Source organism: Strongylocentrotus purpuratus, unplaced genomic scaffold (genome assembly GCF_000002235.5).
Source record: "Strongylocentrotus purpuratus isolate Spur 01 unplaced genomic scaffold, Spur_5.0 spur5_contig_860, whole genome shotgun sequence".
Taxonomy (NCBI): domain Eukaryota; kingdom Metazoa; phylum Echinodermata; class Echinoidea; order Camarodonta; family Strongylocentrotidae; genus Strongylocentrotus; species Strongylocentrotus purpuratus.
Genome location: NW_022145569.1, coordinates 233,591 through 249,785, shown reverse-complemented (window position 1 = coordinate 249,785; position 16,195 = coordinate 233,591). Strand labels below are relative to the sequence as shown.

Here is a 16,195-nt window from a genome sequence, read left to right as displayed (position 1 = left end):
AGGGCAATCCAACAAGTTTTTATTTTAGGCCTAATGGTGAAAAACGATCCCAAAGGGAAAATTGAGTAATCGTTCAGACGCCTTATTCGTAACGTGAAAGTCTCTACACAGTAAATTAGAAATGCATCAAGTTTCTTGCATCACCAACGCGCGGATTGGCTCGACTCACTAACTCGATGTGTACTTTAACATGTACATGTATGTATTCAGAGATCAAAGTCCTCTTTCTCTTTGACAGTGTTGGATGCAATGACGCTTGTTATAATAAATCAGTGTGGTGTTAATGAGTGGAGGACTGTACAAATGAAAAATAAATAAATAAGGGAACAAGGCCAGGGGCAGTTAGAGGGAATTTCTTTTTTTCTCTAAAAAGAATTTCTTGTTGAGTAGAATGAGGCATGACCGTGTGAAAACCACTTCACCGGTCAGTGAACAAGAATTTTTCTATGCTGTTGCTGCAACTTCAGTGGGAAGAAGTGAGCTATCGAAAAAAAATTAATACAAATCATTCTAGGTACTTTATATTTATAAATGATGTAAGGTAGATCACTTTTACACTCCTCAAATCCTGCCCACTTTTTGTCTTTCATATTTTAATTTTGTTGTTCATTATTTTTATGTAATTTTGTTTCTCGTAAAATAAGTGATGTTGTTCCTTTGGCTTTCTTCTTTCATATTGAAAAAAAATGCAGCACAACAGAAATGCAGATCGCAATTTTTTTTCATGTATTTTCATGTTTTGCACTAGTGCCCCTTAAGCATTTAATTTTTAAGTGGGTTTGGCACCTTATTATTATAATTATTATATATGAATACCTGTACATGGACAGATCCCGTTTCCTTCCCCCTTGTAAACCTACACACAATCTGTACCTAAGAATGTCATGATGTAGGCCTACTACAAATGTATTTACTGCATTGTGTTGTTATGTTGCAGGTACATAGCCAAGGTTGAGTCACAATACACCGTGCATCACCGACACGACCCCACTGGAGACGGACAGACGCAGTTGCAACCTCAACTCCGATGCAGCAAGCTGCTGTGCTGCTGGCAGCACAGGTCAATAGCGCCCCCATGTGTTCATGAGCTGCTGCGCCTGGTGCTCTATGTTCAAGAGGCGACGTGACGGCGGGGCCAGCAATCACCCGGCGGTGTCTGCGGACCAGAATGCAGTGCCACTTCGCCGCTCCGTCCCGAAGCAAGAGGAGTCCTATTCTCACCACAGCAACAACTCGGCCCAAGTTCGAGTGAGTAGCAGCATAAAAAATAGCCTGCTAGCTTGCCCTATATTAAAGCTGCGTTCATACGTGATGTGGTAAATGCCTCAAAAAGCTCTCTTGAGCAAGATCTAAATGAGTGGCAGGTTGGGGGGGGGGGGGGGGGATCGATGTGTTTCTGGGGAAGGATAATAATCACTGCATGCAACATACAGTAAGCCTCTAAGCATACTTCAGGGATGCCAGTTTTCAGGCAATAGCCTGAATTCAGAACCTGGCAAGTTATTTTCAGACCATAGTTTAGGCTTTGTTGTGTACAAATAGCTCATTCTAGGTGATTTTCAGGCCCTCTGATCAATTCTAACTGGCATCCCTGGTACTTACTTACATGTACAGTGTACATTATTTGAACATGTATCTGTGCATTATAAGATACAGAAAGTTGAAGTACACCTTGCTTATAAATGTCATTACCGTTTGCTGCATGTTGCTTATAAATTTTCCTGACAATTTTCTTCTATAAGTATGAACAAAGCTTACCGCCGATTGTTATTTGATCAGTAACTCATTAAAGCCACTTATTACATACTGAACACTGCCAATGAGTCATACTGCAGTCACTAACTGTCTGCCAAATTTGACACTGCAGAGCTTATCCATAGTAATTATGTCTGCTTAAGTTTGATCACAGCATTGATAAAATACAGCATCTTCCTTGAATTCAAGACTTTCTCAGGTGCATTCATACTGTGCCGTTTAAAGCCCCCCTTAATTGTTTGGAGCCCCAAATTCTTAAAAAAATGTGATGGCAACGTTTCACTTAATTGTATCATAGTGTGAAAGGGGATGTCATTAAAGACACGCTTCTGCAAAAATCCCCCCCCCAAAAAAACAAACAAACAAACAAACAAACAAAACAACAACTGTGTTTAAAGACAAATATTGATAAAAGAATACATAATTTGGGTTTTTCAAAAACACCACTATCAGTACATCACCAACAAATTACTAACAGGGGGCCATGAACCTGTTGGACAAACTTAAGAACTCAACTCACTCCGTTGTCTGCAGACCTTCTCATCCCTATTCTGATATTGAGGTTGTACATGTATATTAATGGTGACTACATTGATACAATATAGACAGCATTCCCTAATAAATTATTTTGAATAATATGCTAGTTGCTCTGTGAAAAAATGGCTGTTCACAACAATCGCTTTGCTCTGCTTTTTTCCCCCTCAAGGATCTCCTAATTATTGTACCAGCCATATTCATCACTAACTGTATGCCCATTCGGTGTTAAATGTGTCGGTCATTAGCTTTCTTTCTGAAATTTGGGTCAAGTCTTGCATTTCCCCTTCACTCTTGAGAAAAGAGATCTGTTTTTCAGGTCAGTCGACAAGGTTTGTGGTTTCATAAATCATCGCCTTGGCTCCGGCCAATGATTTGTATGTTTCTTGGTGGGACAGCTTACACTAAAATATAGATTAACGTAGTATCTATTGAGTTGCTCCAAGGAGACTAGGACTTATTTCAGTTTCACGGAAAAAAAATACTAGATTATTTGTTTCTTGGTTAGATAGGCTTTCTTTCTTTCTAATTGATCTTGAGATAGCATCATTTCCTTCCTTATTAGGCCTGTTTTCATCAGCTTGAGTTTGCCAAATAACCTGCTATTATGAGACTCGGATAATTGGGATATTATCCTGAAGATCGAAATTGCGTCTTCACCAGACCGATACGCTCATTACAAACTAGCTCGAACCGGCGCAAATTAGCCCGCTATTTCCTAAATAGTGGGATATTTTGGAAACAAGACCAAGATTTCTCGGGATATTTTCACAAACAAATATCCCGCTAATTGCAACTGCAGGCTGATGAGGATTGTGACCAGGATAGTTATAATAGCGGGTTATGTGGCAAACTCGAGCTGATGAAAACAGGCCTATTGAGAGGGAACATCTAGATTTGAAATGTAAACTCCATACTACATCCTGTTCATGCTCAGTATTTGCCAAGTACCGGTATTGTTCAATATATGAGAATGCCTCCCCTTCAAATACATCATGTATGCCAGTTTGGAAAAAAATAGAAATAGACATGCAAGACAGACCCTCAAAATATGTGCTTACATGTGCTTTCGGAACTCTTTTCAAAATTTAGTCAAAAATTTGACCCATAAAGGAAAATTAGGCTATATTTTTATGTTTTAAAGGCCTGTTCAGATTTGAAGAGCACTTTTTTTTTTTTTTTTTTTTTTTTTTGTCCCGAAAACATATACATTTTACCGATCGTTCCGTTGGGGGGGGGGGGGGGGGGGGGGGGGGGGTGTAAGGTCACCCCATTTTTTGGTCACCCATTACCACAATTTTTTTTAAGTTTTAATTTTTTTAAAACAAATTGAGGGGGGGGGGGGTTCAACCCCCAAAACATCCCCCCCCCCCCTCCGCTGCGTACGTGCCTGGTCAAAGTTATCATGTTTTTCGAGGTGCCACTCCAAGACTTTAGTTTGAGCGTAGCTAGGCCCATGGTTTCAGCATGTGGTCATCTTGGATTTATAATGCCCTCAGGAAGTAGAGGAAATCTACGTCAGTGATGTTTCCAATCCCTAATTCAGCTCTCGATCCAACCATTTCCCATTGGCAGGTTGGCTAATTAGCTGTGGTCAATTACAGCACGTCTTTACTTAAAGGGGATTGATCTATCTCTTGAAAATGATAATGAGGAATATAAAAACAACATTTATTTTAAATAAGAAATAAAAACACCAAGAACTTAATCAGGCTTTTAAGCCAAGGAGAAAGAAATGATTTCATGTACATGTACCTCCAAAGATCTTAATCAGAATTGACTTCCTGTGCAGTATAATTGTGATGAGTGCATATAAAGCTAATCTACCTGTAAGACACTTCCTTTAATTTCAAGTTCATTATCAGTATCATAACTTGTAGTATCTCTTAATAGAAGTAAAATGGTTTGATATTTAAAACTGTTATAACCCCAAATATATACCCCAAAAAGTTTAAGTGATTGGCTCCCTTTAATTCCTTTAGTGTACATACATGTATGATTTGTTTTGGGGACGTCAGTTTGCAAGTATCTATGTTTTAAAACAATGAACATAGTTTTTCATGTTTTCACATTTTCTCTTATTTTCCATTTGTGATTGTTATTCAGAACTGTGCACATGTAGTGATAAGAAGCCTGTTACCCGATGAGTGGATAAACACAACAACGACTGCAACAACAACAACAATAACTACTACAACAATAGCACTTGAAGTCATCAGTTATGTGTCATTTTTTTCAACTTACTTTCAATCCAATTTTGGCAGCCATCCCAAGGAATGAAAACAAAACTTTAAAGGATGTGTTCTTATTAACAAAACAAGTGATAACGACAGATTTGTGGTTCTGATAGTCATCTATTTAACGAATAAAGATGATTGATTTATGGATTCCATCAATATTCACAGCAATGAATAGGGCAGGCAAACTAAATTAGATAATCAAATAGCTTGTACTGTAAACCTAGTTCAAGAAGAGCTGTGTAACAAGACTACTGTAATTCACCTGTCTTCAAATTGATAGTATACCCCCCTCCCGGCAGTCAGGTCCTTACACATGCTACGATCACTGTACATAGCTGCGGCACCTGCTCCTCGCAGGTCTGCCCGAGGTGGAAATTTGAATCGCTGTAAGGGAGTGCTTGGATTTCCTGCCGCCAGCCCCCTACAGTCCTATGGGACACCAAGGTCTGATTAAAGCCTACCCACCAACCCGGCAGGCACGCACGCAGGCAGGCAGGCAAGCAAGCCGTTAAGTCGATGAACTTGCTATGATTTCTTTGTGCCTCATGCTCTCTCTCTCTCTCTCTCTCTCTCTCTCTCTCTCTGTGGATGAGTTACCAGAGTGACAAGTCTATTTACGCGCACTATGCGTTTGATTCATTTGGTGACTGATATCTTAGTGTCCGTTTGTGGAGATTACGCATTGCTCATCCTCATTACTCCAGTAGACTTTGTGATCTAGTTGCCTTCCACCCACCAAGAATCAATTCTAGAGCATAATAACTTGCGTCAAATCAAAATCAAGCTGCGGTAGGGAGAAGATTGGTTGTGACGATGGGGTTTGCAAGGGGAGACTAGGAGGAACCTGCGCTGCTTTTGGATCGATGGAAATGGAATTTGAACACCTGTTTCAAAGAGTTTACCATGAGGAATCATGTGAGGGAGCTTCTGAGGCAAACTGACATCTGTGTTGCCAGGAGCAAGATTGGGAGACAACTAGAGGGAAAAAGGAAAGTGCAGGTCTTTCTTTCCAAAAGTCTCTAAAAGGTTTTCATGATGTCATCGAGGCTTGTTGAAACTGAGAGTAGATATGATTTCCAGGAGGCGTGCTGGAATAATGACCACTGTCAAAGAGGATCATGGAATGCAAGCTTTCCTCAAATTGTCTAGAGCTCTCCTTTTGAGCTGTGTTAGAGTGTTGTTGCAGCTACCCTCGGAGTAGAGATAGTTGTTCGTCTGTCTGCTAGGTATTGACATCAATCAACCAAAGATGACTTTATGGTGAAGGTATGATCCAGGATCCTATAGCTACTCACTCCTCTACACGCAGCAGCTCCAAAAGACGATCTACCTTGATCCATGCACTGTTTCTATAGAATGGGCACGCTCTGAAATCACCTTAATTTAAGAAATCCTAAGATTGACTGATTAGGCACTTATTGTTCGATGATCTGTTAGTGAATTTTAAAGGTTTGTTAGCCTGCTGCATCTTGTGAAAAAAACAGATGTTGAATTCCTGCATCTTCACTACTTGACACCGCTTCATTTGAAAGTGCTTCAAAGCTTCACTAAACAAGGGATACCAACAAACACATACATGATGACTGAACATAGGTGCTTTTAAACTCCTGACACGCTTGTGGTTTTGAGCCTTTATTTAGCTACAAAGTACCTCAACCTCCAACCGACCCACCAACTGCTGTGCGGGCCGGCCGAGGAAGTGGCTCGGTTAGACTGACTCGGGAGTGAGCGGGTTTTGCTTGTTATGAAGACGATGTCACAAACATGTGTGGTTGTGGAGGTGGTTGCATTCAACTACAAAGCTGCAGGTGTTGTCCTCATGGTCAGACCAAGCCCAAGGGTACAGTCACATTTATTCATTTTTAAAATTAGAAATAAAGGTAGTTCCCCTTATAAAATCGTAAAAGTTGCCCAAATTTTTTGTTCGCAAAAAATCTTCACTAATTGCATGGGTTCAGATTTGTGAAATTTTCATGCTGCAAAATTCATGAATCACAATACTAATCTTGCTATTTTTAAAAGTTTCTAACCATGAAAATTTCAGTTTTTAAAGGGAAGCCTATTCTGATCTTATGTTGGCTTTTGATAGAAGCAGACTGAGATTTTTGTGAAAGTTTCATGCGGCAAACATTTCTGGCTTCAGTCGCTTTATTGATAAAATTGAATCGTGATCAATCATGATTCAAAGCTGTTTTTTTATGATTAAATAAAGAGTCTTGCCATGCAAGGTTAGTAGTAATGATGTGAGAATTTGATTGAATATACCCTGGAGTGGATAGGTGGGAAATAAAAGAGATTTGATTTTGACCTATGATCCGGATCAACATTTCATGTGCGTGTGACTTGGTCATTCAATACTTTGCTTGTAATCTTGAGCATTCTTATACTCTAAAATAAAATGATTTTGTTTTTGTTCCCCCACACAAGATACTCCTCTCTTTCTGGAATGGGTTGTACAATTTTTTTAGCCTTGGCATCATTTTTTCCTTTTCAAATCCTTTTAACATCTATCGAATAATGAATCTGCATGAACTATATGTACTACATGTATATATATATCAATAAAATCCCTGTGGAGGGAAAAAAATGAAGAAAAAAAAAAAAAAAACTATATGTACATGTATAATGAACTGACACACATATCCCACAAGGTCAACAGTGTATCCAATATTTGTATTGTACATGTATATGTACCTGATAAGTGATAGGATAATCAGTTAACAACTAAATCATTCATATGTCTTGTAAATTTGATGTTTTTTTGTATTTTTTTTTGTAACTCAAGAATGAAAGGTGGACTGGTTGAATTATGGCCTTTGTTGAATACTTTCAGATGTAAGCTTTTATAAGTCACATTCTTTATAAAGGAACATAAATTGGGACAAATCAACCATCATTATACACAAAACGTGGTAATGTTATGAATGATTTAGTTGTTAACGGTATACAGGATGTTTAGAAAGCAACAGAGCGGTGAACACACGTTTTCTCTCACTATACACCCCCTATATGTCACGGGCAGGAAATTTACACAAATTAATGAGGGGTTCCATGGCAAGGTAATGGAGCAGACGCATCATTGTCAGTGATACACACTAACTTGGAAAAGAGTCAAGAATAGTTGAATGACTTATAACATCCTGTATGGATGCATGCATGCTCTGTACATACTACAGTCAAAGTGTGCATAATGTTATTTAATAATTGTGGGTACATAAAAGCACTATGTGGGAAATGTACATACATGTATGCATGATCATGTTCATAATTAAAGCTCCACTGCACTACTTGTAGCTACATGTACGTGCTCCCTCTACAGTAGAAAACAATGCCTATAAGCGGTGCCTGTTGGTCCTCCATGTTCCCCCGTGATCCTCTTTTTCATGTTAATTGAGAGCTGAGTTGATGAGATAACCACCTGTTAGTGACCACGCTGGGTGGTCTAATCCCTTCTGGCCAAACTAGTACAGACAGGCTTTGATACCAAGAATCTATTTCTGGTCTGAACTAAATGTGGAATTGATCCTAGTCTTGGAAGCTGTTCGAGGGGTCCACATCAAGTACGGATCAAGAGATGCTATTATAACCTTCAGATTAGGTATTCGGTCTGAACAGGCTTGATCCGGATTTCCTCTTGTACCCCTGATATGAAAGAGGTTTTAACCCAGACTAGATCCTCTTTGGAGGTGAGTGTGAAAACAGCTTAAATCATCCACATACCTTATGGCCATTCAAGTGTTTACACTTTTACCTGGTCCTTTGTTAGGTTTCTGGATTATCTCTTACAATGACCAGTCATAAATCTGGACGCTGTCTTTCATACAGATAAACAAATTGAGAGTTTGGTGACCATCTAGACCTTTCTAAAAAACCTTTCTCAAACGAGAAGTCCTAATAGGATTCATGTACGGTTAGGTTTAGTGTAAGGCCTGTATTAAAAATCATTGAAGACTTGGATAGAAAGTGGAACAATGGAGTCAAGACTGACAAACAATGAAAATGTAAGTTTTTGTTTTCCTTATAAATAGTTCCTTAGAAAAGTCATACAGCTGTACGTAGAGTTTGGAAGCACAGTTAAGTACATGTACCTCCATTCCTCACTTTGCCACAGCAGTGCACTTTTTTAGGCACATGGGATTTTTGTTGTTGAGGGGGGAGAGGGGTGGAGGTTTGAATCCTTGAAACTTTATATTTGGACAACTATTGCTTCATACTTTGTAAGTGAAATAGTCTATGGTAATCATGATATTGTTATGGTTACATAATTACCTGATATATCGTCGCCTGGCTGGCAGAAGGGCGTTAGCTCAAATTTCAGGTAAAAAATGAAACTTTAAGCAGAAGGGCGTTAGCACTAAATCGCCTCAAACTTTTATAAAAACTGACTTATTTCCGAGAAAAAAAAATTGTGGCCGTGTTCTACTACAACATTTCTACTACTTATTAGTCTTTTATGTTTTAAACCAATTTTCGGGATGGAAAGCAGTTTAAATATAAAACAAATCTTTAAATGCGAATAATTCGAAAAGTAGTTTTCGAACGCCCTCTGCCACCCGATACGATATTAATGTATTATAGACAGTTGGTTTTTAGCATAAATCCATTATTTTGAAATGGGAACTTGATTTTTCAGGCAGGAGCGGACAGCCCATATGGAGATTTTTTTTCTTCCTTAATGTCCATGGCTATTCAGGGGTACTGTATACATATGTACAGTGAACAATTGCAATATATCTACATGTATACCCAATTTGATGTTTTTGGGTTTTTTTGTAACTCAAGAAATGAAAGGTGGATTAGTTTAATTAGGGCCTTTGTTGAATACTTTTAAATGTAAGCTTAAACATACAAGTCCCATTCTCAAAAAACATAAATCAGAACAAATCAATTATTAAAATACTTAAAGGCACACTGTCCTACTTATAGCTACTTGCTCCCTCTTTATAGACAACTTCCCCAATCGGTGCCTGTTGGTCCCCCATGATCCTCTTTTTCTTATGTTAAATGAGAGCTGAGTTAATGAGATAGCCACCTGTCACAGTGACCTCGCTGGCTCGCTGTGTGGTCTAATCCCTTCTAGCTGAAGTAGTAAAGCCTCCCTTAAAAAAAGTACAAAACTTGGTAAGGGTTATGAATAAATTAGTTGTTAACTGCATGAAAACGCGTACATGTAGGCTCTACATGCATTGCATACAGTCTGCAGTACACCTGTACAGCAGATTGAAATTTTTATTCTCGAAATGAATCTTGAAATCTAGAAAGGTCTATTGGTGTGGAAATTCCTTCACTGAAAGCTTTCCTCTTAGGAATCAATGACTACCGTATGTACTGTAGCTAGATCGGCTACATGCAGCCCTTTTAACCCTTACAAAACTAAACTAACTGAAGAAGCATATTGGAATGAAAGTTGTTACATGTGTCTCAATATTGTTTTAAAATACGCTTTTTTCAAAAGTTCTTTACACGAGTGCCAGAAATGATAATGCTCCGTCTATGATATGAGATGATTTTCAGTGTAATCTGAAATGGAATGTCATCTTGGGTCATCCACTGTTTGCCTAGAAGTGCACCATACTGCAACCTCACAGAGGCATGTAGGAGTCCTGTCACACAAACCATATACCTCCCCCCCCCCCCCCCCCCCACGGGCCAATTTTTCAGGGCTGCATACATGTACATTTACAGAGGGCTGTATTTGAATTTACATCCTAGGCCAGGGATACAAAATGTTTTTCAAATCTTATTGCTTAACTTTCTACTTCAGCATCTAAAAATAACATCCATCTAGTTCATCTGAGATTTAAGAAATCAAATGATTTGAATGTGTGTGTGTTGTTTTTAGTACATGTTTAAAGTAGAAGTAGGCTTTAAAGTAAACTTTAAAAAAAAAAAACCCATTGAAATCTGCACTAAAGGAACCTGTACATAAAAGCACCTGCCTATAAAGACCACTTTTCATATTTCCCTTGATTGGTCTTATGTACAGGTTTCAATGAACTGCCTTTAAGCTGTTGCAGGTTCAGAATAGATTTTTTAATTTAAATGGCCTGACCTCATCTAGGCAATTTATGACCATCCTGTTATGATTCAATTCAAAACTGGAAGTGGCGCTCAAGGCAGCGAGGGAAGGCTCACCACTCGTCACCTCCGAGCGAGAAAGGGGTAGGAATTCCGCTAAGCCTCGACATCCAGAATTTGGGGAGAGTGGGAGCAGGGGGTTGTGCTAGGATCAAGGCCTGGGGTGCCACTAACCTGCTTCGTTCCCTGATACATCTGTCCATAGTTTATGAAATATGATTGACAGACTCGTGGGCTGTAGCAAAAAAAAAAGCAATTTTTAAAAATGCATCAAGAAATTGATATTGTGACATGATGCATGACTTGGTACATGTAGAAGCTGTTGAGGGTTAACAATAGATTGCCGAGCCCTAGGTTAGCACTTAATAATAATAATGATAATAATATTAATATGTTTGGTTAAATACAGCACTCTCACACAATCGGTTTCACAGCGCTTTACAAGGAGAAAACGGTTTCTCTTTTGTATATAAACACTTTGACCACAGATGAGCATGGTCAACCATGTTTTTTTTAGAGAGATCCTTCTATGAAATAAACTCTTTATAATCAATCAATTTTAATAATGCATTCTACAGACACAAATAAAAAATGAAAAGAGGTTCAGAGACTATAATGAAATCTTGCATATTGACATCTCTAGACAGGAAAGATAACCCTGGAATATAAAGGTCAATGTGGATCCTAACAATCAAATTGCACCTAGTACGTTTGGCAGTGGCCAAGTTAACCAAGAGGTCAAATGGTCAACCCCCTTGAAAAGATTTTTTTATTTTCCTATAGAATTAAAGATGTAAATTTTGAGTTATATACCGGTAGGCCTAAATCTTTATTTCACCTTACATCTATTCTTACTTCATCCTCTGATTTGTGATTTCTTTTCTTTTTTTTTTACTAATTTCTAAAGTGACTCTATCATATGAGAGTCAAGTGACAGTTTGTTTGGTTTCTTTTTAGATTTAGATAGTTGATTTGAAACCTCCAAACTATACACTACTATTTCTGTTCCATCATTTATTAATTGAATAATACTGATATAAAAACACATGTTTATATTGATTACAAAAAAAACAACTCATAGATTACACTTGTATCACAAAAGTTATTATACGCTTAAAAAAAAATCATAATTGACATTTTTTCCAGAGGTGTTACTTTTCAACATTTGCCCTCCATAATATTTCCTTTAAATATATTTGGAATATGTTTGTAAAATACATTTTATTACTCTGCTCTTTCTGGATATGCCACTTATTCATATCAATGTACAGATCAATACCCATGAGTGAATACCGAAATGAAACCAAATCTTTTATTTAGTGGACCATGAACATCATGTTCTTTTAAAGTAACTGCAATGTTGCTCTGGAACAGGACACTTTGAATCCTGTGAATTTTAAATCTATTTTTTCCTGATTTTTGCGTTGCTTCCAAACATTTGAAACCCAAGTAAGCTTTGAAGGATATTAGGAACTCTCAGAAGAGACCACAGACAGGTGTCACTGCTACCTTAGATTCTCAAGTTTCTTCTTCTCCCTTCCTGACTATATATCCTTTATCAATGTTTGTATAAAGGGGTATCTCACTGAGCAGCGAATGCTTGCAAAAGTAGCGAATTTGGGTTTTCACCAGGGTTCGTAAAAGGTTGCGAACGGTTGCAAGAAAGTTCGCAAACAGTTTTCATTGTCGCAAACAGTTTTTCTTGTCGCATCAAATTTGTTTGCTAATTTATTTTTACGCAAACAGTTGCAGGCGTTTGCAAAACATTTGTAAGCCTTTGCAAACGGTTGCAAGACGGTGTCACTCTTTGTTATCGTCAGTTCTCTTTGTTTCGCCAATGCTAGCAACCATGCTATCATACGGTTCCTTTATAAAATTGACCCATTGAGTACCAGGAGTTATCAAAAGGTCCCAAACATTCACAAATAGTGGCAAAGGATTGGCAAATAGTTGCTAATCTTCGCAAAAAATGTCGCTAAAATTTGCTTACAGTCGCTGATAGTCGCCAACTGCCTTTCGCAAACACTTTCAGGAACATGCGCTCAAATGTTGCTAATTATCGCGAAACGTCACTAAAATTCGCTGATTTTATTCGCAACGTTCGTAAGCTTCCGCCGCTCAGTGAGATACCCCCTTTAGTAATCTGTTGTTAACCTTATTTTACGATATTAAGTTGAAGTTTAAGATGCTTAAATCAAAGGATATTCTACACTGCAGCTTTTAGGAGCATCCCTATAAAGGTCACTATACAGTGCGTCCCGAAAAAAACTATACACTTTTGAAATGGCTGCCGAATAAAAAAAGATATAATTCTGGGGGAAAAGTTTTATATGTGTGGAAAGCTCATAAACTCAACTTTCATATGACACCAAAAAGTCCGAAAACAATTCATGCTTGGTTGAGTACTGCTCACTTTTGTAAAGGGTATGCAAATTAGGTTGCGCAGGAATTAGCTTTCCAATTTGTGAGAGGTAAATTCTTTGGAGCTTACGGAATTGAGGATGATATGACTAATTTATGATAAATTTTGATGAGTTTGGGTTTGTTGAGTGAAATTTGTGGTTTATGGATGAGTGAACAGGAATTGCATTTGTTATTACCGTATAGCAATGTAACTTTCCATGGTAGACTCAGTTAAGTGTTCATGGGAGTCAGGACGGGGTGATGGTACATGGTGCAGGGAAGGTGAAATGTAGGGTAGGACTTTGTTTGGTAGATTGGATAAGGGTCAAGAGGACATGTATGCCCCTTCCCCTCTCTTTCTCTCTCTCTCTCTCTCTCTCTCTGCCTGGGTGTGCTTGTGCATAACTTGACAATCCATTACATTCAGCTATCAATCACTTAATCAACAATGTACGGTATCAGCCAATCAGTCAATCAATTAATCAATCAAGCATTCAATCACCATTCAGTTTTTCAATCAATTTAATCGTTCAATAATAATTAATCAATAACTTAGTCAATCACTCAATCTATCAACCAACCAACCAGTCATTTTAGCACTTGAGTTTATGTAAATGGTAAATGGGTAACCTGAAGAATAAGTAGCCAACATATGTGATATTCCTCTTTTCAACAAACCGTATTTGAATAATCAATTTACATAATCCCCATCTGGTTATTAATTAAATCAATGAGATGTTCAACTTATCTTACAATAACTGAAATGTGGGGTGAAGGTTTTTATTCAAAGTCACAGATGTAAAAAATAACATTTTGTAAGATGGAAATTACAACATGTACCATCACCCCATCTTGACTCCCATGAACACACCTATCCACTGAGTCTACCAGGGAAAGTTACAATGCTACAATAAAAAATGAAATTCCTGTTCACTCATGCATAAAAGTTTGGTTTTTATAAACCATGTAATTCACTCAGCAAATCATGAATGTTTCATATCACCCTCGATTTTGTAAGCACCAAAGGATTTACCTCTCACAAATTGGAAGGCTAATTCCTGCGCAACCTAATTTTCATACCCTTTACAAAAGTGAGCAGTGCTCAACCAAGCATGAATTATTTTCAGACTTTTTGGTGTCATATGAAAGTTGAGTTTATGAGCTTTCCATTCATATAAAACTTTTCCCCCAGAATCATATATTTTTTTATTCGGCAGCCATTTCAAAAGTGTATAGTTTTTTTTGGGACGCACTGTAAAGGCATCTAATCAAGGGGCTAAAATAAAGAAATGAATTTATCATTCTTTATATCTTCTGAGAAGGAGAGGAGCAAGATGGGAAATTGGATGATGGTGAAAGTGTGTATACCCTTGAGATGTGGATCCTTCCAGGTACCATGAGAGTTGTTATTTTTTGCACATGATGCCAATTTGACAGTGCCTCTGCAGAGCCCATGAGCATAGGTATTCATCTATAATATATTTATTGCTTTTAGTAGCTAAGTTCACACGACACTATTGTAGTTTAAAGCTTCAATTTTACCAAACCCCCTAACTTATAAACCATGATCCACTAATAATGATGAGGGTTCGGACGGGACCGAAACAAAAAATATTCAACGAATTAAAGTATAAGCCATGCAAGCAGACATACAAGCCTGCATAACCTCAAAGTTAAGTGCATCCACATGGCACAAAACTTTGTATTAGGAAACCCGCTGATCGTGGTTATCGGGCTAACCTTATGAGGGCACTTTGTTTATAGCTTTGAGTAAACTTGAAGTTTTGCAACGACAAGTGTGCGTGCACAGTAAAAAATACAACATAATTTGAAGTTTAAAACCTTGACTTAAAACTTAGACTTAACAATTGTTGTGGGAACTTAACTAGTATCTATCTCCGAGATTAAGTGACCTCTTATCAGCATCAGATCTTGATCATTCACACGATATATCTTCTGACTGATTCTGAGTCATCTTAATGCTCTACCCACCCACCTAACAAGAAAAAGAAGAGATGGAAGGAAGAAGAGAGGGAGAGTGGGGATCTTGTTCCCGTTTTCTTGAGATGGCTAATTCAATTTCTAACACACTTCATGATTTGCAGTTTCTGCAAAAAATCTGTAGGCCTGTCCTCATCAGCTCGAGATTGCCAAATATCCCGCTATTTGAACTATATATCCCAATCGCAAATTATCCAGTTAATTTGCGTCTTCATCAGCCGAACTCGCAATTAGCGGGATATTTGGTCGAGATAATCATCCCAAGATATCTTGGGCTAGTTTGCAGAATATCCAGCTATTTGTCTGGTGCGTCCTCACCAGCCCGAAGACTTGCACTATGCACGAACGCTGAGCAAGATATCTTGAGCTAATTTCTGGAGCTCGAGTTTCAAGTTTTGAGGTCTTGAGCTGATGAAGATACAATTTGTAACTTCGGGATTATTTCCCAAATCAGAAAATAGTGGGTTATTTGGCAATCTCGAGCTGATGAAGACGGCCTTATGACAATGCAACTCTAGTAATCTAAACCAGTTTGTAAAGTGTTGGTGATTTAAGTTATTTGAAAATCATTGTATGTGAGGACAAATTGCATCATCACCATTATTTCTGTTATTTTGAATATCATTTTATCGGGGAACAAACAGAAATATTATACATAATAACACTGAAAAAGGTTACATAGAAGGCTACATAGGAACCCCTAAAAATGTATAAAAAGCAACTACCAGCTAGCTCTCTAGGCATTATAAAAAGCATTTCAAAAGCAAGACTGATGAGACAACTTTTGATACTTTACTCTGAAATCTGAATGATGTTGAAAAATATATAATCTGTATCTTTCATACTCACTTTCCTATCTGACCATCTCTCTTTCACACTGTTCCTCTCCTGTCTCTATGGTCATCTTCAAAATTAAACCTTGTGTCTACTTCGGTGTCAACTCTTTCTTATGGTCATCGCTCTTTCTGCGAAGCTCCTGCTGAACTTTGGAACAAACTACCTTTGAATGTCAAAAACTGTCAGACTATTAACCAATTCAAAACTTGTCTTAAGACACACTTATTCAAAAATTGCTAGTGATGATTAACTTACATGTACTCTATTCACATTGATGTATATTTCATATGTATTGTAATTTGTAGGTTTATTTGCATTTTCTTTTCATTTTGTTTTGTTTAATATGT

General features: G+C 37.8%; 1 protein-coding gene across 3 annotated transcripts in view; it reads left to right on the top strand.

Moving 5' to 3' along the window:
• The window catches only part of LOC115929482, a 33,398-nt gene that overhangs the window by 3,377 nt on the left and 13,826 nt on the right, over positions 1 to 16,195 (top strand). The window contains exon 2 of one of the 3 annotated variants that reach the window (XM_030998477.1): positions 938 to 1,248. In XM_030998477.1, coding sequence (XP_030854337.1) covers positions 1,084 to 1,248 — 165 coding nt within the window. In that variant the 5' untranslated portion in view covers positions 938 to 1,083. Of the gene's footprint in view, positions 1 to 937; positions 1,249 to 5,742; positions 6,370 to 8,378; positions 8,531 to 16,195 lie in introns of those variants that run through there. The other 2 variants (XM_030998483.1, XM_030998487.1) reach the window with 2 other exon arrangements.